This window comes from Natrix helvetica (assembly GCF_964273705.1).
Source record: "Natrix helvetica genome assembly, chromosome: 5".
Taxonomy (NCBI): domain Eukaryota; kingdom Metazoa; phylum Chordata; class Lepidosauria; order Squamata; family Natricidae; genus Natrix; species Natrix helvetica.
The window spans coordinates 46575618-46597401 of record NC_138551.1 but is presented as its reverse complement, the minus strand read 5'-3'; the positions used below and the strand labels follow the sequence as shown (position 1 = coordinate 46597401).

The 21784-nt window shown below is 36.4% G+C and overlaps 1 protein-coding gene across 1 annotated transcript in view; it reads right to left on the bottom strand.

Annotated features, from left to right (window-relative positions):
• Positions 1–21784, bottom strand: part of INPP5D (inositol polyphosphate-5-phosphatase D) — a 106959-nt gene that overhangs the window by 28827 nt on the left and 56348 nt on the right. Inside the window, exons 5-14 of the mRNA XM_081954054.1 lie at positions 20731–20896; positions 16824–16964; positions 15629–15713; positions 14299–14367; positions 13665–13736; positions 12712–12835; positions 7338–7444; positions 4351–4453; positions 1994–2190; positions 548–665 (exon numbers count right to left, since the gene is read on the bottom strand). Coding sequence (XP_081810180.1) covers positions 548–665; positions 1994–2190; positions 4351–4453; positions 7338–7444; positions 12712–12835; positions 13665–13736; positions 14299–14367; positions 15629–15713; positions 16824–16964; positions 20731–20896 — 1182 coding nt within the window. The remainder of the gene's footprint in view (positions 1–547; positions 666–1993; positions 2191–4350; positions 4454–7337; positions 7445–12711; positions 12836–13664; positions 13737–14298; positions 14368–15628; positions 15714–16823; positions 16965–20730; positions 20897–21784) is intronic.

Sequence of the window (21784 nt, the reverse complement as noted above, 5' to 3'; positions counted from 1 at the left end):
ATCTCCAATTTTCTCTGCTCATCTCATTAGATCTGGCATACTTCGGGCAAGCTTCAGATCCCTTTATTGTATCTTCTTTGTTATGGCAACTGCTGTCCAAAACAGTGTTTCCCCTGCAATTTGGCTGGTCCCCAATTCCATTAGTTTTTATAAAGACTTTAAACACAGGATTCTTCCTCCAGGTGCTGAGGCCATAAACCTAGTTGAATCAGACTTTATGACTGAATGAGATACCTTGCTTTTTGTAGGCCTTGGCACTTTGTATACTCTTTAGTGGTTTTTATAGGTTTTACGTTAGCTTTTAAGTTGAATTTGTCTTTTTCTTTTTTAATGACCAGTTAGCCACCCAGTGAGAGTAAAATGGGTTACCATATAAAATGAATAAATGAATAAACATTTATTGGTTTGCAATTTCATTAGTAAATAACTAGAGACCTATTTATATAACAAAGGTAACTTTGTTCCAGTTTATTTTATAGCATAGGAGAGTCAACATCTGAAAAATAACAATTTAAAATGCCTTTTTGGGTGTCTGCCCAAATCTTACCCAGCCTGTTTGCAATTCCAGTCTTCACAGTATCCACACAGAGGTGGCTTATGCGATTTTCATGTTCGGGTTTCGCCAGTACAACAGTCCTGATGTTCCAGAGTGTATGGGTTGCTATCTAATTTTTTAAAAAAGTAAAAATCAGCTGCCGTACACCTCCACTTAAATCTTGGTATCTGAATTACAAAAACTAGGGAGTCCTATATATAACCCAGTGGTGGGTTTCAAAATTTATTAGAACCTCTTCTGTAGGTGTGGCCTGCTTTGTGGGAGTGGCGTGCCAGCCATGTGACCAGATGGGAATGGCTTGCCAGCCATGTGACTGGGTGGGTGTGGCCAACTTGTAAAATGTGGTGAAACTCACTTAACAACGCTCTTGCTTAGCAACCAAAATGTTGGCTCAGAAACTCTGGCATTTGAAGCACGCAAATCTTAAAGCTGTCAAGTTACAAGACCCTTGCACCTCTAGCCCTTTAGAAAAAAAAAAGCCCAGGGGTGTTCAAACTTGACAGCTTTAAGACTTGTGGACTTCAACTCCCAGAATTCCTCCTCTCGCTCTTCATCTTGATGATGTGCGGACGGGCGGGGGGAGGGAGCTGGAACCGGTTCTAAATGGCACTGTAGATTTGTGGAACCTCTTCTATACAAGAGGTTAGAACTGGCAGGAACCCACCCCTGATATAACCCTTCTCCAATAACTTGTATAGCGTTTGTTTTAATGTTGTCATGATCAGAATTCTAATGAGAACCAATTATATACAGAAACAATGTACTGAACAGAAGCAGAAAGCTGAAAAGGTGTTAACACTATATTTTCTATACATATTTTTCATTTAAGAACGGTGGAATGAATCTAACTACATAGTCCCACTATTATAATGGAGATGTTTTAACTAACATTGTAGCTGAATGATAAAAGCAATTTTATCATACTATAGTATAGTACCTTGCTGTTTGAGTACCGGTAGTCTTTGACTTACAACATTTCATTTAGTGACCATTCAAAGTTACAACAGCAGTGAACAAAGTGATTTATGACCATTTTTTTGCACACTCACGACCACTGCAAGTGATCAAAATTCAAATGTTTAGTAACTGATTCATATTTATGATGGTTGCAGTGTCCTGGGGCTATGTAATCATCTTTTGCATTCTTCTGACAAGCAAAGTCAATGAGGAAGCCAGATTCACTTAACAACCATATTACCATGATTCACTAACTGTGATTCACTTACCAACTGTGGCAAGAAAGTTCATAAAGTGGGGCAAAATTACCTTAATAACTGTTTCACTTAGCAACATAAATTTGGGGCTCAATTGTAAGTCAAGGACTACCTGTATTAAAAACAGGCTGTGTTTGTTAGGTTATGTTATCTAACTAGGCAATTTGAAGAATATGAAGTCTAGTGTCCAACCACAATTTGAAATATTAATAAAAATTCTTACCACTTTGAAGCTGATGCTGGTAATCTCCTGTAAGGAATGCCTTAGAATCTCTTGCCATTCTTTTTCCCCCAAGGAGTCTTCCTGTGTTCCAATCACATATATGTCATGTGGAATATAATCAGCTGTCTCATCGCGGGTCTTACCCTGTCCCTTGGAGAGAAACCAGGAACTGATCTTCTTTGGTGGAGGAGCATCACCTTGATTAGCAAATCCCAAACCAAAATGAGGATAAGAAACTACCATAATAATGAATCTAGCTCAATCTTTATTAGAGTTGAACAACCTTCATTGAAGCTAGTGCTGGTTCACTTTTAAGACATAGGTTTTCTGCCTCTGAAGAACACAGATTGCAAAGTGGACTATGAAGTAAGATGAATTTAAAAACCCATGAAACTGGGTTTTCCAGTTTGCTAAATTTAATAAAGTAAGTTGCATTAAAGCTACCTAAACCCCAGCCAGGTTAGTGGCTTTAAAAAGTAACTAAAAATAGAACCACACAAAAAAAACATTTTCTCACTCTGAATTAGTAGTGCTTAATGGCTGCAAAATGAGGCAAGAGGACCACAGATTAATAGATTATATTGTACAACTTTCCTATTAAAAGACTTATTATAGCCCTATTTGATAATATTCAGGTATTAAAACTGGAACAAACACGGCCTTATTTTCCCATCCAGTAGACCCTGAAGAAATATACTGTATGTAAAATCCCATTTGATTATGGACGTAACCATATATAGAACTATTTATTCATTGCCTTATTCTATCTTTATTGTTGTTGAACAGAGTACCCGGCATTTCCTAGCAGATAGTTTCATAATTAAATAAAAGGTAAAGGGAGGAGAATCAACCAGCTTTTATAAAATTTGCGGTTCTGACAGAAAGCTACACTGTAGATTATTTTATTTTGCTATCCAATTTTAAAACAAATCAAGAACAAATAGGAGGAAAGAAGCCCACAAAGCTGAGAATAAGCTGATTACTCTGCCATGTAAAAGAAGAGTAGGGGATCATCTATAAGTTACATGCATTCACTTTAAAGCAATCGAGCAATATAACAATGAGGTAGCTGGAAAATCTGTGACAGGGATGTAGAAAATAATTTTATCACAGATTCTGTTTTAAGCATTCTGCTTTCAGCACATTCCATACCAGCACAAATGTTAGCAATAGCCAAAGTCTAGATAGCATTTGTTACTTCCCACTCAAAAATATTCACAAACCTGCACAGGCACACACTTCTGAAAAGAAAGTATACTATTCTCTAAAGAACAGTTCAATAACTGTGTTATTGACACTGGGAAAAGAAGCTGCATTAGGGAATAGTACATTATTGTCTTGGCAATGTTTCAGCGAGGTCTCACTCGCCATCTTCAGGCTGGGTTTTGGGCTTAAAGTGTGATCGGAGCTGCCGTCTTTCTATAAATCTTGGTGGGGGTGTGTGGAGTGCTGGCTTTGTTTCAATAAATGGAATGATTGGTTGTGTGGTTGTATCATGATTGGTAGATTGGTGCTGATTGGTGCTGGCTGTCTGTATAGTGTTGTTTTGTGTTGTAATGGCCTGGGTGGTGGGTGGGGCTCAGAACATAGTTTCAAAATGTTCCATAAGTTTGCGATGACGGGTGAGAGGGATGATCCCATGGGTGCTCTTTCTAGCTGTTTGTATCTTTGTCCATTATGGATGAAGTATGTGTTGGTTAGGCAGTGGTTAGTCAGGTCCAGGATGTGTTTAGGGGGGGTTGTGTTTGTTCTGGATAGCTGTCAAGGCTTCTTTTATAGGCACTTGGGTGAAGAGGGATATGACATCAAAGCTCATGAGTAGGTCGCTGGGTTGTAGTTTTTTTTCCTTATTGTTTCTATGAAGTGGAGTGAGTTTTGTACGTGTGAGGTGATGGATTCTGCGTAGGGTTGGAGTTGTTTGGCGAGGAATTTGGCAAGATTCTGTATAGGTGAACCTATGGAGCTAACTATGGGTCTGAGTGGTGTTCCTTCTTTGTGTATCTTAGGGAGACCATAGAGTTTGGGGCATCAGGAAGATTTCTCTCTGGGATACATATTGTATATATATAAATAAATAGAAAATTTTCAGCTTTTTAAAAAAGAATCTCTAATAAGCTTGCCAGATCAGAATATTGCTGTACTAAAGCAGACAATAAAGTGGACCAATTCTTTTTTCTATACACCTCAAATTATCACAGGTTGCTAGTTATCATTTTCTGCTAGAATATCAGACTATCTGACCCAGAGACCTGTCCTATCTCCCTTTCCCCATTGGAAACTCTTCATTTTCCTCTTTTTTTTTTGATAAGACAGTAATTTGTATAGCAGAGGCTAGGACATAAATTTGAAACGTATACCCATATTCCAGGTCCCAATGAAGACAGTGATCATGTCAGGCTCTGATTGTTCCGAATGCTTGTTCTTCATTTGCTGTAGAAGCTGGCAGAAGCCTTCTCTTTTCTGAAAAATGGAGGTGTAAAAGAAAAAAAGAAACATTATAACAAATTCAGTGTTATTGATCAAAGAGCCCCTTTGTTTCTTATAGGTAAGCTGAAAAAAAATGCTTTCACAATGACATGTGTCAATAGAAAGTTTCAACCTGTAGCAACTTGTAAGCGATCTCTTTGATTTGGTAACTTTTCAAGACTATTTTTAATTATTTAGAATCTGGAGAAAATGCTAAACACAGAAATGTTGAGATCAGTTCAAACCCTTCCTTAGTTTTGCTTCTGTCATGGTATAATAGCATGGTATAATTCAAAAAATTTTTTCAGTAAACTGTCGAGGTAAAACATTTGATTTTGTTGTCTTTAATTTATTAGAATTTTAATCCAAATTAGTCAGTTTCTTGCATTCATAAATAGAAAGGTATTGAGATGGTATTATTTTTATGGTATTTTTTTAAATGAAATATTCTCCAGATGTACTTGGCATTTCTTTCCACAGATAACAAAATAAAAAAAATTGTGAGTTCATATTTTCTGTTTTGAGTGGGCATAAACACAGAAAAAGAGAAAGATTATATGATATCACTTTTTAAAAAACAATAGTTGAAGTACAATCCACTCAGAAGCCACTAATGAGGTAGTCAGTCATACTGGGATGCCATAGGCTAGATTACCATAAACCCTGTTCAAGCAATAAGCGCACCCATAGATTTCCATACACAATGAGTATGAATAGTTCCTTTCCTAAAACAATGTAGAGATATCATAGAGAGCTTATATTAATGGATAAATGTGTGCAATAGGAGGCTTTTGAGACATGCAAAAAATGCATCCATTTGAGCTGATGGTGTTCTGGTAGTATAGAATCCCAGCACAAATACAGAAACCCTTATTATTCATAGGCACATGTTGCAGATATGATTGCCGATTCACTGACATCACAGTGTGACCACAAAAGAGGGAAGGGACTGTCTTACCTTATCTTGGCCTATATGAGAAAATATAGTGCCTGATTATAGTGCTTGTGACAATAGGAGTCTGGCCCTCCAGTTCTGATGAAAAGAGTCAGATGATGGGGGCATCCAGAGGAAGGTAACAAAATGACTTTCTCAGTTTCAGGATTCATGGAATGACTTCCACAGGGAGACAGACCTTGAATCCAATGCAATGTCCACAGCGCAAGCAAAAAGATTCTTCTTTTTCCCAGGCATTTATTGTGTACTGTTTTAAGCATTCATGTTATATCATAATAGCAGCATTTATTTATTGAGTCCATTTATACCTTATCTTTCCTTCAGGGGCAAAAATGTCTTTATATTTTGTCCTTATATATGTGCTTGTCTTAATTGGTTTTAAATAGTTTTATAAACCACCCAGAGAACTATAGCAATGGGAAGATAGCTATTTACACACTATGAAGTATTTATAGCAACCATTCTTAATTTGGATATATGGCAATTTAGGTTATGTCTTACACTTATGGAGAAAGATAGGTATCTTTTTAAGACAAAATATATAATCTCCTTAAAAACCGGATTTGATTCAGTGTTTAAGATTAATTGGAATTCATTCTACTGTCCAACTGAGCACATTTCCGTAAGAACGAAACAAGTTACTAGTGACTACGCTAAGTTGGCTATGTAAAACTTTTAATTATTACCCTGAATTCTAAGTATAATTTACCCAAACAATTTGGAGGATGGAAACCCCTTGGAATGTTTTATAAGAAATACATAAACATTCATTCTTTGCCAATAGAAAATAAGTCTGGAACAAGGAACTGATATTTTAAATAAATTCAAGTCAATAGCTTGAAGTAACTTGATCAAGTGACCTTCCCTGTATATATTTAACATGAGCCTGAATCAAGATGAGCAGGAAAACAAGGTTAACATCTATTATGTAATAGACATCTGGGCTGTCCTTTACTGCTAAGTGTTCTGATCATTCTGACACTATCTGTCTCCAGTGGCTGTTTTAACAATCCATAACTACAGTCCAGGTGGCCAGATTCTGCGCAGCAGCACTGCGGATTCATCACTAACATGTGTCTTCTCCACCATAGTGATATTATATAACAACTGTGGCAAACCCTTTGCACTGCTTAGTCACTTCCCTTTTAGCATTGAACCTACAACGGGCCACTCAGTTTAGGGGTTGCAACTATCTTATAGTCAGGCCATGTATAATTGACACTGGATTTTATTATAGATTTTAGTTGTTATTTATTATTTTATACTAGAATTTTTAAGTGTATATACACTGAGGGCTTTTATTTGTTCTGGTCACTGGTCTAAGACTGTAATAATAAATTGTTATTGTTGTTGTTATTCAGAAGTGTCAAGAATATGTTTATTCCATATTCTATTTAATATCATCTGTATGACTTACCGGTATGTGGTACTTACCACATAATTCTGAAGTTATATTGTTTATTGGTCATTATTTTTATTGAGCATCCACTTTATTTTAGTACTTCCTGAATACTTCTCCCATAGTCCTTCAGATCTATCTTGAGAAGTTTTTGTGTATTTATCTGTGCATACACAATAAAATGCAGTTGCAACAGGATGCTATCTAATGTACACAGATATGTCAGAGTTAAGTTGTCTAGACCTCTTGAACAATTATACTGAGCATTCTTCTCTCCTGGTTCACAGTTTATTTTCTGATAATCCAAGCTGAAGAGCTAGAGATAATATTTATTTATCCTCAAATACATCCCTTGAAAACCTCTATAAATTGTCTCAGTACCAATTTCTGTAACAGAAAGAAGGGATATGTTTTAAATAAATAAATAAATGCATCATTTTGCATTTGTAATTAATGAAAACAATGCCATAAAATAAATAGTAATGTTTCTGCTATGTTAAAACACTCAGAAGGGAGCATTTTACCTTAGAATCAGCAAAGACATATTCTTTCCTTTGTGCTTTTTCTTTTTCTGTCTCTAGTACAATGACCAGCTTGTTAGGAAACTTCTGAGACTTGATGAGCTGTAGGACTAAACAGGAGCAAAAACTAAGTTAATCTTAGAAATTTTGAAACCGAAAGAGCCAATGCTAACAACATGTCTTCCCTCTCAGAACTTGAGTTGCACAATCCAATCGTACTGGACTATGATAGGCATTTAAAAAATTGACAGTGACTCAGAACTAAGCCTAAGGTGCAAATCTATTGTGGTTTTGAAACCTCATCACGCTGGAATAACTTCTGCTCATTAAACTGCAGGATTGCCTAAATAGGAGAACTCATGATTGAGTCGTATGTCTCACACAGACATACGACATGCGTGTGTCAATTCACCATTTCGTAAAAAGATATGAGATTGTCACAGAAGTCAGCATTGATGATTAGGAAAGCTAATGATGTGCATTTTTTACAACCAGTGGAAACTAAAATCAAATCTAAACTCCAATTAAAGGAACAATTCACATTAGAAGAGAACCATGCTAGTAGGGATGTAGCTGCTGATGTGACTTCACTGACTTGGAAAATATCTCGCATGCAATAATTCTCCATTTTGCATCCCAAGTTAAATGTTAAACATATCATTTATTAGAGCAAGATATTTGTAGAGCTTAATCTTGATAATTTAAAAATGAGTAAAGAGGACGTAAATTAGTGGCAGTACTCAAAGTGGTTGACTTAGATTTGGGTACATTGAGGCAACTGGTTTAATGTGCTTTTCTACAGTTTAGGAAGCAACAGAAAGTATACTAGCATAAATATGCCATATGCCTACTGCTGATTTCTGTGCTGCTTCTTTAACAGTTTAATGTGGAACAATTTAAGATGCCCATGCAACGGATCCTTCTTCCCTGGGGATCTGGTGCTGGGGATCAAGAGCCTTGCCCAATTCCGGTTCAACCTGACCCTGCCAAACAATGTACCTATCAGTTATACTATTTTTTCCTACACAGGTTACCATGTGACAGGCAAGTTTAACTGAGTGGAAATTTTCTGCTACACAGACCCCAACCCGCAATGCACCATCACCACAGTTGCTGTTGAAACACCGTACTTACATAGTCTGCATATTACATAGCTGGAAAACATCATTTTGGTGGAGAGGTGGAAAAGAAAATTCTAAAGACTTTAAAGTTAGAAACTTTAAATATAGACAACAGCACTGTTGTCCTTTGTAGGTGACCAGACAAACTGACAAGTTGCCAGGGCAAGTTATCACTTTGAAAGAAATAAGAGCTTACAAACTTTAATAAAACAGCAATTTTACTTGTGGTAGGAGTGCTACCTCAATCACAATTACTAAAATAGATTTTAAAAAAGACTGAACTAAACATATTGTATATGTTCTCCTGCTTGAGCAGGGGATTAGAGTAGAAGACCTCCAAAGGTCCCTTCCAGCTCTAGTCTATTTTACATTGCGCTATTACCCAGATCAGATAAAAATAAGTTATAGGTAGTGGAACACCACATTATATTACTTACTGATTGCAATATTAATTATTGTATGTTGGCTTCTCAGTTGTACTCCAGCATACTTTATGCAAGAGTTATTTTTTAAAAAACCTGTCAATTGTCCATTTGTGTACTAAAAGTGCCTATTATCTTCCCTCACCGGAAGATATGTAGTCTGCTACAATGCAGCAGGAGCTAAAATGCTACTGTTCTAAAGTACGTAAATAGCATTACATTACAAAGGCCTGAAGTTTTTAATTTTTCCTCCTGTTGTATGATTCATATTTTAATTAATGACTCTATATTGAGTAAGAGTTGTAAAACATAACAGATATAAAACATATGTGCAGTGATGAGTACTACTTTTGGTAATGTTTACTTCCTACATAAATTAGAAGGTAATGTAAAACCCAGATCTGGGCTTCATCCAATTCCTGTTGAGCTTCCTAAGGAAATCTCTGGAATCCCTTCTCCTTGAGCAGCTGTGAAGATAAAAGATATGAAGATCCTGAAAACAAACCTCTTTTCTGGCTAGACTATCCTGTATAAAAATGTAAACGGTTTCAGAATTTATGATTCTGAATCATCATTCAGTGATTTTGGTTACTATACATGCATGCATTTTAATTCTTGGATTATTTCAGTTGTGTTTACATTTCTAATTTTGTTCACTGCCTAGGGTCATGGGTGGCCATACAAATCACGCAATCAATACAAGAACAATTTTGTATGGCAGCTCTCCTCTGGAGGAAAGGCTTTTGGTCCTGAGGAAGGAAGAGAAGTATCATGGGTCCCAAGAATACGAAAAGCTGCTTTAAAGCATTTCTTTGTTCTGGGAAGCATCACACGAGAATATTGTAAATAAAGTAGAAAAAGTGTAGACAGAAATGTTCAGCGTTGAAATGCATGTGGATTAAAGGTAATCAAATTGAGAACAATTAAATGAAGTATCATTTATGAAAACACTAAGGGAAACTGTTTATATTCTTGATTTGATTTTTCTGCTGGCAAAACGTAGTTTGAACTAATGGTAAAAAAATTGGAATCGATGTATCAATGAAACATCTCAAAACTGCATGTTTGTCTCCCTTCAATAACACTTTTACATTGTGCGTTATTATCCAGAACAATTCAATGTTTTGTTTAAACAACCTTGGTACAAGATCTCTTTTCAATTAAAATGAAGAATGATTCTCAGTTACTTATTTCAACTTTCCAATTTCTTATTTTATTTAAAAAGTCCACATGCTCCCTCAGTAGGCTTTGGAACACTCCAAATGTTCTATTTATGTAAGTCTTCTCCAGTCTTGTGGCGTTAGTATATTGAATACTAACAAGTTCTTAGCTGTTGGTTTTGTCACTGAGACTTCCAGTAGTTTTGCTAACTGTATTCCATTTCTAATTTGTGCAATAACCAATGTTCTTGAAGGATTAGACGGTTACTAAAATAAATCTAAAACTTCAGGGGGGGAAATCCATAACAATAAGAGCATAACATGCAAACAAAACTGGAAAATAAAGATTGATCTAAAATAAGTCCTTTGCTTATTAATGGCAATACAATCCTGGATCATTACCCCAAGAGGTTCCATGCAAGATAAAATAACACTGAGACTAAAATTGAGTCCCAAGCAAATACCACAAAGCAGAATTATAATCTCCCACTATTCCCTTCTAGAAACACCTTTTTTCACTCTGTGTCAATTACTCTGATGCTATGTTACTTACTGCAGAAAATCACTGAGGAGAGCAGAATGATTCAGCTTTTACATAACCTTACTTAGTCCAGCATGATAGAGTTAAGCAGCACTAATTGGTGTTAACTTTGAAATTTTTATTTACTCTTATGTTACCAATCTCCTTTCAATTTTCTTTTTATTATTTGGCTTTTTTTGCCTTTTCATTTGTTTCTGTTCGGTTTAAACAGTCAAATAAATTAAATGAGACCATGATTGATAGTATCATGCTGAAAGATCTGAAAGAACCTATAGACATATACGCTTCATTTTTTTCTGATCAAAGGTCATTTCATAGGCCAATCAAAGCACTTTCTGTCCCAAAGCTAAATCTAAAACCATACGGAAGAGGATCTATAAGTGCCAAACAACAGGGTACAGAAGGCTGTTCTCATCACTACCAGCCTAACCCTTGTTTATTTCAAAAATGTTTTGCTTAATAATCTCAGCTACAGAATAAAATTTAACCATGATTAAAAATGTACATCCCAACTTTGGCCATAACGATGACCAGGTGTTATCTCTGAACTGAAGTAACCCAGTCCCTGTTTGGTAGATCTTCCATCCTCTTTTCCCCTTCTAGCCAAGCCAGGAAAGCACGTACCACCATTTCCCCCTTCTCTGAACATAACTTTTGTGATGGCAATAAAGAAATGGCCTCTCTCTGCTGAACCTGCTAAACAAGCAAAGAAACGGCTTTTCATTATTTCCTGTTTGCGCTGATGGGAGGAGGACATAAGGTTGTCTCTCAGCAGGCAGCTCACTACACCAGTAGAAAATGGCCAAGGAAAATGGGGAAGGCATACCTGCCAGAATGCACACCGCTATTTGCAATTGAGGCATTTGCCTAAGATATACAGCAAACTCTTTGCTTGCTAGTACCAGCAAAGAGGGGAAATCTACACTTGGCACAGAGGAGCAAAATACTATCTGATCATCTTCAAAGCAACTGTGGGCTGGGCTGATAATCCTACTCTTTCGAAATGAAAACTAGGCTATTCTTGCATTAGGGCAAACAAGAAAGGTAGATCAGACCTAAAAAGATCTATTGTTAGGCACAAACAACCAGAGCAATACATGTAGAGTTTAAACCAGCTGCTTCATTGTTCTATGCCACTTTCACAGGAATTTTCCCAGACTGGCAGATATGCCTGGGAAAGGCCAGATATGGTTCAAAGACCTTGCCTCCTTGTGTTTATGAATCCATGCTAATTCCTCATTTGATCCCTCCTCCTGACTGAAATGGGTGCTCTCCAAAATCTACTAGGCAAATTAAAAAAACTCCATAATACAAACATATATGTCTGTCAAACCAACCACAAAATAACAGCTGAACATAAAAGAAGAATTTAGATACTGCATTGGTTGTTAGAACACTCTAAATTATATGTTCATGTCACAAACTGATTGCTCCATATCAGTTCCTCTAACGTTGTATCTAGAACAAAATTCTTCATAGTTCACGATTCACTTGTTTAGAGAATACATATTATTCTCATGCTTCATTTGAACCTTTAAATAAAATAGACAAGTAGGAACTAGGAACTAACTTCAGCCTCCCTGTTGTACCATATTATTTCTTTTCATGAAGGTTTAAAATACTGTACATTCGACCTCCTTCCTATGCTTCTATGATGAAACAGCAATCAGAAGTAGGAAGTACCCTACAGTTTCTCTTTAAAGCTAGCTCTTAAATAATGCCCCCGTAAGTTTATTTCTTTATCACCTGCACTTTTAGTCTGATTACCTAAAGAAAATTATCATCACCACCAATCAAAATCATCAATCTTCTTTCTTTGAAGGCACAAAATGTAACAACTATTTATAATGAAAGCAGACTTCCTTCTGAACTGCTAAGGCATTTCATGTATAAAATTTCACTTTCAAGTTTGTACGACTGTGTCTGTTGCTCAATCAAAACACTATCTGAACATGTTTGCTATAAAAGTATTAGAAAGCTACAGTGTAACCTCTGCAGTCATACATTTGCATACTCAAAATTTATGTCTGGAGCAAACCTGAAAAAAAAATGTAATTCCACATACTCTTGTTCCCAGGTGAGCAAAAGTGCTGAGTTGAATGCAAATCTGGGACAAGTGATTTACCCACTTACTTTTTTTGTGGGTGTAGAATTTATCTTCAGGACCATCCTTAGCTTTCTTAATAATAAGTTTTCCCATCTCAACATCAACTTTAAGATGAATCTTGGAAGAAATCCCAAGGCAATCTGCTTTCACCTATGAGAACAGAAGAAATGTTATTTATATATACTTTCCATATTACATATGCAGAGACATAACGTAGAAGTTTAGAACATAGAATAATAAAGTTGGAAGGGACTTTGGAGGTCTTCTAGTCCAACGCCCTGCTCAAGCAGGAGACCCTATTCCATTTCAGTTAAATGGTTGTCCAATTGCTTTTTGAAAGCCTCTAGTGATGGAGCATGCACAATTTCTAAAAGCAAGCTGTTCCATTGATTGATTGCTCTCACTATTAGGAAATTTCTTCTTAGTTCTAGGTTGCTTCTCTCCTTGGTTAGTTTCTCATCTCGCCTTTTGGTGCTTTGAAAATGAGTTTGATTCCCCTCATCTTTGTGGGAGCCCCTCAAATATTGCAACACTGCTGTCATGTCTCCCTTACTTCTTCTTTTCATTAGACATAACCAAATCCTGTAACCGTTCGTCATATTTTTTAACCTCCAGCCCCCGATTATTCTTGTTGCTCTTCTCTGTACTCTTTCCTGAGTCTCAAAGTATTTTTAAAAATATATTGCATTTTGTTTTTTATACTGGCCAGAACTGGATCCAGTATTCCAAGGGTGGTCTTACTAAGGCTTTGTAAAGCAGTACTGGAACATCAAGTGATCTTGATGCTATCCCTCTAATACTATCATTATATTAATTGTACAGTGATTTTATTAATGTTATATTAGGCATTTCTTCATGTGTTGCCTTGGCACTGTATCACTTTCAGTATGAACATGGTTTATTTTTTTTTAAAGGTGAGAGCATTGCAGCAAGTATTATAAATAGTTGTCTATGTGACAAGATAATACTTAAAATTCACCTCAAAGGTAACAGGAGGGATAAGTGAACGTCGATGTGTTGGATCAGGCCCCTCAATCAATACTCTTTTCACCTGTAAAAATATAAGAATAAATAGTTCTACCTGACAATCTCAAACTTCAACAGAAGGAGACTTTAGGAGATTTAGGAACACTTTATTGTAAACTGGACAATAGATTACACTTATTATAAATAAGCTGACCGATTTAGCCATGACAATGGTCAATGAAATGAAAAGAAAAAAAATCCCATTCTAACTTTTTTTAAGCTGTAACTGTATGAAGTTCAATTTTTATATAATAAAGTAATGAATGCTTATCTACAATTTCTAGTCTTCAGCATCTCTAAGAATCTTAAATGCATATGACTCATGACCAGGTTATTTTCTGAATTAATTTTCAGTTCACACAACAGGAATAAACTTCTAAATAAATAACTGATTTTCAAAATGCATATTTGGCAATTTGGCACATAAGTTGTTAGGAAGATTACAGATCTCAGTTCCTATGTAGTATAAAAAACAATGGGACATTTTAAAAAAGAAAGTATTAAAAACAATCAAAAGTATTTAAATAAGAAAATATAGTACATCTAAAGATTAAGTGGCAGCCAGAGATATCTAGAATTCACTGTACCTTATCCTCTAGGGAAGAAAGCAAACTTGTCAATTGAACCAATTTTGTACGATTGGCATCAAAGGATGGCTGGTAAGAGTGTCATAGAAAAAGAAAAGTATAAGAACTAAAGAAATACCATTTTCTCAATAAGACTGGCATTTTATCATCTGCGTATATACTTCAGAAAACATTGTAAACATATATTATCCCACTGAGATATCAGTAGTTTGAATATCAGACTAGAATGGAACTGAATGTGCTTAAGCGCAAAAGAACCATTTCAAATCGAGTGCTTTAATGAGAAGAAGTTGCAAATGATGGGAAATGATCTTGTAATTATGGGTCTAGAGCTAAGCCGTGCAGACAAAATAGTAACATTATACGGTTGCAAGTAAGATTTTCCAGGGCTTCAGACACAAAAGAACTTTAGATGCTTCATTTATCAGGGTGGGCGGAAAGAAAGTATTTCCAGCAGAACACAGGAAGAGGTGAGCATATGAAATGGTAAAGGTATTGTATATATACCAAGACAAACTATTGGGGCAGATAGTTGTCGACCATTCTAGAACTGTCTGTATCAGCTTTCTTCAAACTGAATCACATTGTAACTCCCAGAATAGCTAGCTTCCACTAAACTACAGGCCATCATCTTCAGCAACAATGCAAAATATACCACTCAGAGATGGAATAACTAACCTGCATTGCTGGGTCATTGACCAAAAATTTATTAAGATGAGAGAAAATAGTAGTACTATAGATCATTCACCTATAAGTTTAAAACAGTTAAATTCTTCCATCATGCTAAGCATTTCCAGACAGTGTGAATGTGAGAATAGGTGTCTAGAGTTTCATACTTTAATATTAACATTTTAAAATTGGCCGAGTAGAAAACTGCAACCTAATCCAGGTCTTTCCATATTAGTTAGTTAGTTAGTTGGAGGACAATGGCTAGGTACACATCCCACACTATCCATTATTATCAACACATGATCATAATGAAGATATGAGGTTATCAATCCATGACACCTTGTGATTAGGTTATCCATATCCAGGAAGCATTCCAGCTGACATTGCAATCAAATATAGAAAACAGGCTAATGACATTAAAATCATTGCATACTTCTCCAGATCATGATCTATCTGCTCCTGAAGAATGAATGCAGCTCCTACCTATTTCTAGATTACTGGTAGGTAGCCCATATTAAACATAATACAATTAAGAAACAAATTGGAAAAAACAACAACTAAGAAGAATGCTTTGCTAACTATTGCCATATATTATGCAACCCCTCCTCTTTAGGTTCATATGGATTCTGAGACATATATTGCCAATTCCATGAAATCATACCTGAGAATGTCGATGGGTACCTGGGGAAAGTTGATCAAATACCATCTGTATAGATTCCAGAGAAGGTAACGTCCGAGACAACTCACTGAAATGCAAAAGCCACGTATATAAAGACTTCATTTTTATAACAACTTGGTTATGCAGTAATACATTCTCCAATATTGTCTTCTCTAAATCCATCAGGATGACCAATTCCAAAATTGTCTAGTCAAACAGCAAATGGCTATGAAAGAGTATAAGATGCTTTACCAGTTTTCGAATAGCTTCAAACTGCTATAATCTAACAACATGTTCCGCATTTCTTTTTGGTTCAGCTGCAATTTGGTTGAAAGTAAGCAACATTGGCTTAGTTAAGTGGAGGTTTAGCTTGGTTGTATGCCCTATGGCAGTGATGGCGAACCTATGGCACATGTGCCACAGGTGGCACGCGGAGCCATTTGTCAGGGCACGCAAGGCGCTGCCCTGTCAGCTAGCCAGCTGAATTCACCTTATTAAAAACCATTTTTCACCCTCCCCAGGCTCCATAGGAACTTGGGGAGGGCAAAAAGAGCCTCCTCCCACCCCCCCCCCGGAGGCCCTCCGGAGGCTTCAGGGACCGTCCGGAGGCTTCCCTGAAGCCTTTGGAGCGCTTAAAACGACCCTCCGAGGAAACCAGAAGTCACTTCCGGTTTGCTCGGAGGGTGGTTTTAAGCGTTCCGAAGACTTCAGGGAAGCCTCCGGACGGTCCCTGAAGCCTCCGGAGGGGTGGGGGAGGCTCTTTTCGCCCTCCCCAGGCTCCTATAAAGCCTCTGGAGCCTGGGGAGGGCAAAAAAAGCATGTAAAATGGGGGGGGTGTCGCACGTTGTGCGTGCATGCGCATTGGGGGGTCGCGCATTGCATTATGGGTGTGGCATGCCCACACATGACCCCCCTGCACTCCCCCCACTTGTGGCACACGAGCCAAAAAAGGTTCACCATCGCAGCCCTATGGCCTTTGCTTCCGCATTGGACAAGATTCCTCCTTCAGCCTTACTCTTAGTTCTTAAGCTTTAGCACATGTAATGCTGGTCTAATGATTTTGAATCCCCATGGTAAGAGCTCAGGCCAAAGGAGCAATGACTTCTAACTAATTAGTCAAGAATTTATATAAATATTTATAAACAGAATTCCCAAACTGTTGATATTGAAATATGCCAACAAATGAACTTGTGATTACTTGAAGAGTCCTTTGCAGAGTCCCGTAAGTAGTTTCTTCAGCTGAGGGAGATTCCACGAGCCCAGTTGTACATTTTCAATATCATTAGTTATATGAACTCTCAAATAATCCTGGATAAGTTTGAGATGCTCTTCTGGAACACTGTGGAAGAAAGAAACAGCTTGAAAACCAAATCAAGCATTAGGTTTATGTATCTAACTTTGGGCAAATGGGAGAAAAAAGTCCTTGGTGAGAGGGAATTACAACAGTTTTGTATAGCTCCTATTTCAATTTTTTACTAGTAAGGAATAAAGGTAGGAGAGAGACAAACGGCAAGAATTGTGTCAGAAAGGAGACCTGCTGACAAGGAGGGGCCATATGTGGCTTTCTAGATGTTGTAGATTGCCAATTGCTACTTTGTCAATAATGTAGGATGATGGGCTATTTAGTCCCACAACTTCTAGAAGAGTTGGATCAGATGCTGTCTACTAATGATTTAAAATTTAATTGTCAAAAGACTGATATGCTCAGGGCAAAACACAAGCTAACTACATATACATTTAAACAATTGTAAAGCAGCATCTATCTTTTGCTTTCAAAGTGCTTCAGTAATACTAATAAAGAGGATTAGTACAATTATTCCATTGTTAAAGTTAGTTTAAGAGGAGCTTGCCTCAGCCTCCTTATACATTTACAGAAGGAACACAAATTAAAGAACTCCCTGATTTGAACTAGTGTGATTTGAGTGTGTTATTCTGAACAATTTTTGGAAGTAAAAGGGTGGGGTGGAGGAAGGATAGAATCTTCTAAGCTTTCTCCCAAGGAAGAGCATATAAGATTGCAGCCAAAGGCATACATTTTCTTTCATCAGTTTTTTGTTTGCTGATAAATCGTGCAAGAATAGCTTGTTTTACCAAAGGAGGAAGGCTTTCTTCCTGTCTACCACCCACACAAAACCAAACCTCCTAACCTTTTCCTGAGAGAACATCCAGCCAGCAAATTTGCTGCTATCTATAAGATAATTTTGCACCCCACCCTCCTATCAAGTGGGACCACCCTTTTGAAACATTTGCTTCTAATATGGTCACTAAAATTGCTGGATTCTTGATCATTTTAGAAATGAACAGAAAATGGATCGTTTCCAATTTCCATTTCTGCTATCGCTGCAGAAGTACAAGCAGAAACATTTACCTAGTAAAAATTGGCCTTCTATTTTTATAAAATACCACTTAGTAACAGAAAAGCATAAGAACAGTTTGGTTGTATCAGTCAAGACTCATTTTGATTCTCACAACGCACAAATGCTTCTAAGTGCTTCTAAGAGGATGTGGAGACAAACTCTTCCTAAGCTGTTGTTTCCCTGTATAGAGAGTACAGCCTTGATGGACAGAAGGAAGATCTGTTACCAAGGCAATAACCAGATAAACATGAGTTGAGCCCAGAGCAAGAAGATTTATGAAGATGCCCCTCTCCCCTATTCACATGAAAATAAAAGAGGCTGAAGAGGCAGAACAGTTAGACTTGCATGGTTCTGTGTTACTATCGCTGTTCTAATAAAAGTAGCTTTAGGCCCACACTGTGCCTGTTTATACATTTGATATATGTGTAAGGCTGGCATCCTTCATTCTGGAATTATGTTGCCCCCAACATCCATTCCTCAAGACCAAAATACCATAAAGATGTGACTTATGTGAATTTATTCAATTTTAACATCATCTCTATTAAAACCATTCAACTGTATGGCTGTCCCTGTGTTGTATAGTAATGACTTTCACTGATTAATTATGTGCTGTGTGAAGAGCTGCTTCCTTCCTTCCTGCTAAAAAATCCTTCCAAACAACTTTGCTTGTTGGTCCTGGTCTTTGAGTATTTTTCTTGTCTGTTTTTTTTCCAGTCCCATGCATGATTTTATATACCTCAGTTACATCTCCTCTCAAGTGCTTTTTTCTGAGCTAAAGAGTCACAAGCATTCTGACCTTTTTTGTATGGAAAGTGTTCTGCACTCCCCTCTCCCCATTACATCTATTATATTTTGTGAAGTGCCCAACCAGACTTGGGCATAGTACTCTGGATGAAGATGTATCGTACATTTGTCTAAGGAGATTATGATGTTGGCATTTTAAGTTTAAATCTCTTTTCTTATTACCATAGCATGACATTTGCCTTTTCCACAGCTGTCACTGAATGAGCTGACATCTTCATTGAAATACATCCTGACTAGTTTCAAACAGCTTGGACACCATCAATGTTTATATAAAGTTAAAGTTTTGCCTCATGTTATTTTTCACTTATAATTTGACTTCCATCTGCCACTTCATGCATTAAAAAAAATTACCTACCTTATGAAATTGCCTACAATTGCTTTTATCACTCTGCATAGTATTATGTGCAAACTTACACAATTTGCTACTTGTATATAAGTCAAGATAATTTAAGAACAATTTTAAAGCTTATATTTTAGGCACTCAGTTTCTTACTTTTTCCACAAACAAAATTGTCTACTGATTCCTATTCATTACTTTCTGCTTTTTAACCAAGTAGCAATTCAATAAAAATAGTATATCTTATCTTACAACTGATAAGTTTAGACACTTGTACCCATGTTGATGAGCCATAAAAACTTAATAAAGCAAGATCTGGATATTTCTCCAGCATGACATCTTCTTCTCTGTGCCTAGTTATTCATTCTTTGATTGCTAATGTACTAATTTGACTGGAACAGATGTTAAATTCACTTGTCAGATTTCCCAGACCTCCCTTTTTAAAAAACTTGTATTCCATAGATTATCTTCTGGTCTTTGGCATTGAGTTTGATTTAAAGGATCAGTTACATCTTTAAGAACTTTTGGTGGGGTGCCAGAAGTAAATTAGTACAAAAATATCATAGAATAGTGGTTTTCAAACTGTTTCAGACCAAGGGAACATCATTATTTAAAAAAACAAAAATCCTGGAATACCCATTCAAGAGAGATGGGGCTTCTAAATGTCAGCTGATAAGCACTGCCATTTCTGCTGTACCTTAGCTACTAAGGGGAAAAAAAACTCTCTGCAAAAGACTAAGGAGGGAAAAAGAAAACTCTCTCTAAAAGTCTTTTTCCTGCCTTGGTCCTGCAGAACCTCTTCACGTTCTTTGAATTCATGGAACTCTATTAGAAAAACAAATTCCTAGAATATGTTATCTTTCTTCCTGAGAAAATCATACTGCAATATTTTAGCAGATCAATTATTACTCCTGAATGTCCATTACAGTCTAAATTATATTATTTATGTCAATTTACATTGCTCACACATTATGCAAAAATGCAATTTGTGTAATGAAGTTACGATGTAAATGATATAAATTACTATGAAAGATGTAAAGTAAAAGCAAATTTTACTCCCTCATCTGGATACTTTGGTTGAAACAACGAGCTCATGGATAATGGGGAAGATATTTACACAGAAATTTGGTCCATTGCATCTGTAGTCTGCTAAGAAAAAGGTTTATTAAAGTTTTCCTGTACATAATTCTTCAATAAAAAAGGCAAAGAATTCATTCCATTTCTCTGCAAGTTCCTCATCCTCTCTGAGGAAACATTTAACAACTTTGTCATCTAAAAACTCAACTTTTAGAAATTCTTATTGTTCTCTTTGATTTTTGTTTGTCGCTGGGTTTTTTCTTTCTGTTTTTTGGCATTCCATATTACCACTATACACTTTTTTTGCCAGAGCTCCCCCCCCCCGCCCCCCAGCCACATTAAAACAGGCTTTCCATTTCCTGAAGGAAGGCCTTCTTAGCTTTTACAGTTTCCTGGACACCTTTACAAAGAAATGCTCTGGCCTGTTCCTAGAGTTGTCTGGAAATCTTTTTTCAAGAGAACTGGGAAAAGAAATGTGGAAAATTCTAGACTTTCTCATTCTTCTTAAGGGAAATGGTGATAGATCTTACTTGCTGGTATCGTGCTGCTGTAAGCGCTGAAGCAAGGTTTCAGAAAGAGGTGGTTTGCTAACTTCTGCCATCTGGATATAATCATTGGGTAAAAGCTCTTCCTTTGTTTCACTTACTGGAACTGATATGCTGCGTGGAGGTAATACAGGTGGAGTAGGCAAATAATCTGTCACCAAAACAAGATATGCACACACTGTGAATTAGGCACTCAAAATGCTATTTTAATTAAAACATTCTATTTTTCAATAGGATACTATTCTTACTAGATAATACTTCTCTATAGGGTAACCTCTGTGTATGTTGATATGGTACAATGACAGCTTGATAAAGATTTTGGTGACTTAAGTATAAATCTTCACATAGACATGAAAGTAAATGAATGACTATGATATAGTCAGTATGTTTCACTTAATCTATTTGGGAGAAATTATCATACTTTATCAGATAATGGAAAAAGAAACAGGTGGTAGCAAATAACAGAATAGAATAGAATAGAATAGAATAGAATAGAATAGAATAGAATAGAATTCTTTATTGGCCAAGTTTGATTGGAGACACAAGGAATTTGTCTTTGGTGCATATAATTTCCCCTAAGAATTCTGAATTTGTCCTGAAAAGTCAAAGAAGCCAGAAAACCTGGATTGAAAATTAGTTTGAGCCAGTTATTCAGATATCGGTTTTAAGTTTTAATTAGAACTATTTCAGCTTAACTGTTGAGTTAGGAACACAACAAGGAATCAAAGATAGGTTCCTTAAGAAGCTTCATTGTACAGCTTCTAATGGTTCTTATATGCACATATTTGGAATCCATATGACAGCTATGGTATTATTTTGATCTTACTTGTATACCAGTAAATAATCACCTCTTGTTGCATACATGTACATGTACATGCACACATACACAAAACCTCAATATAACAACTTCACTTTTGATCTTTTTTAGGAACTAAATTTGGGCCAATGGGATAAAAACATATATTTGATATATTTGAAGGCCTTAACTTATTAATAATAATAATAATAATAATAATAATAATAATAATAATAATAATAA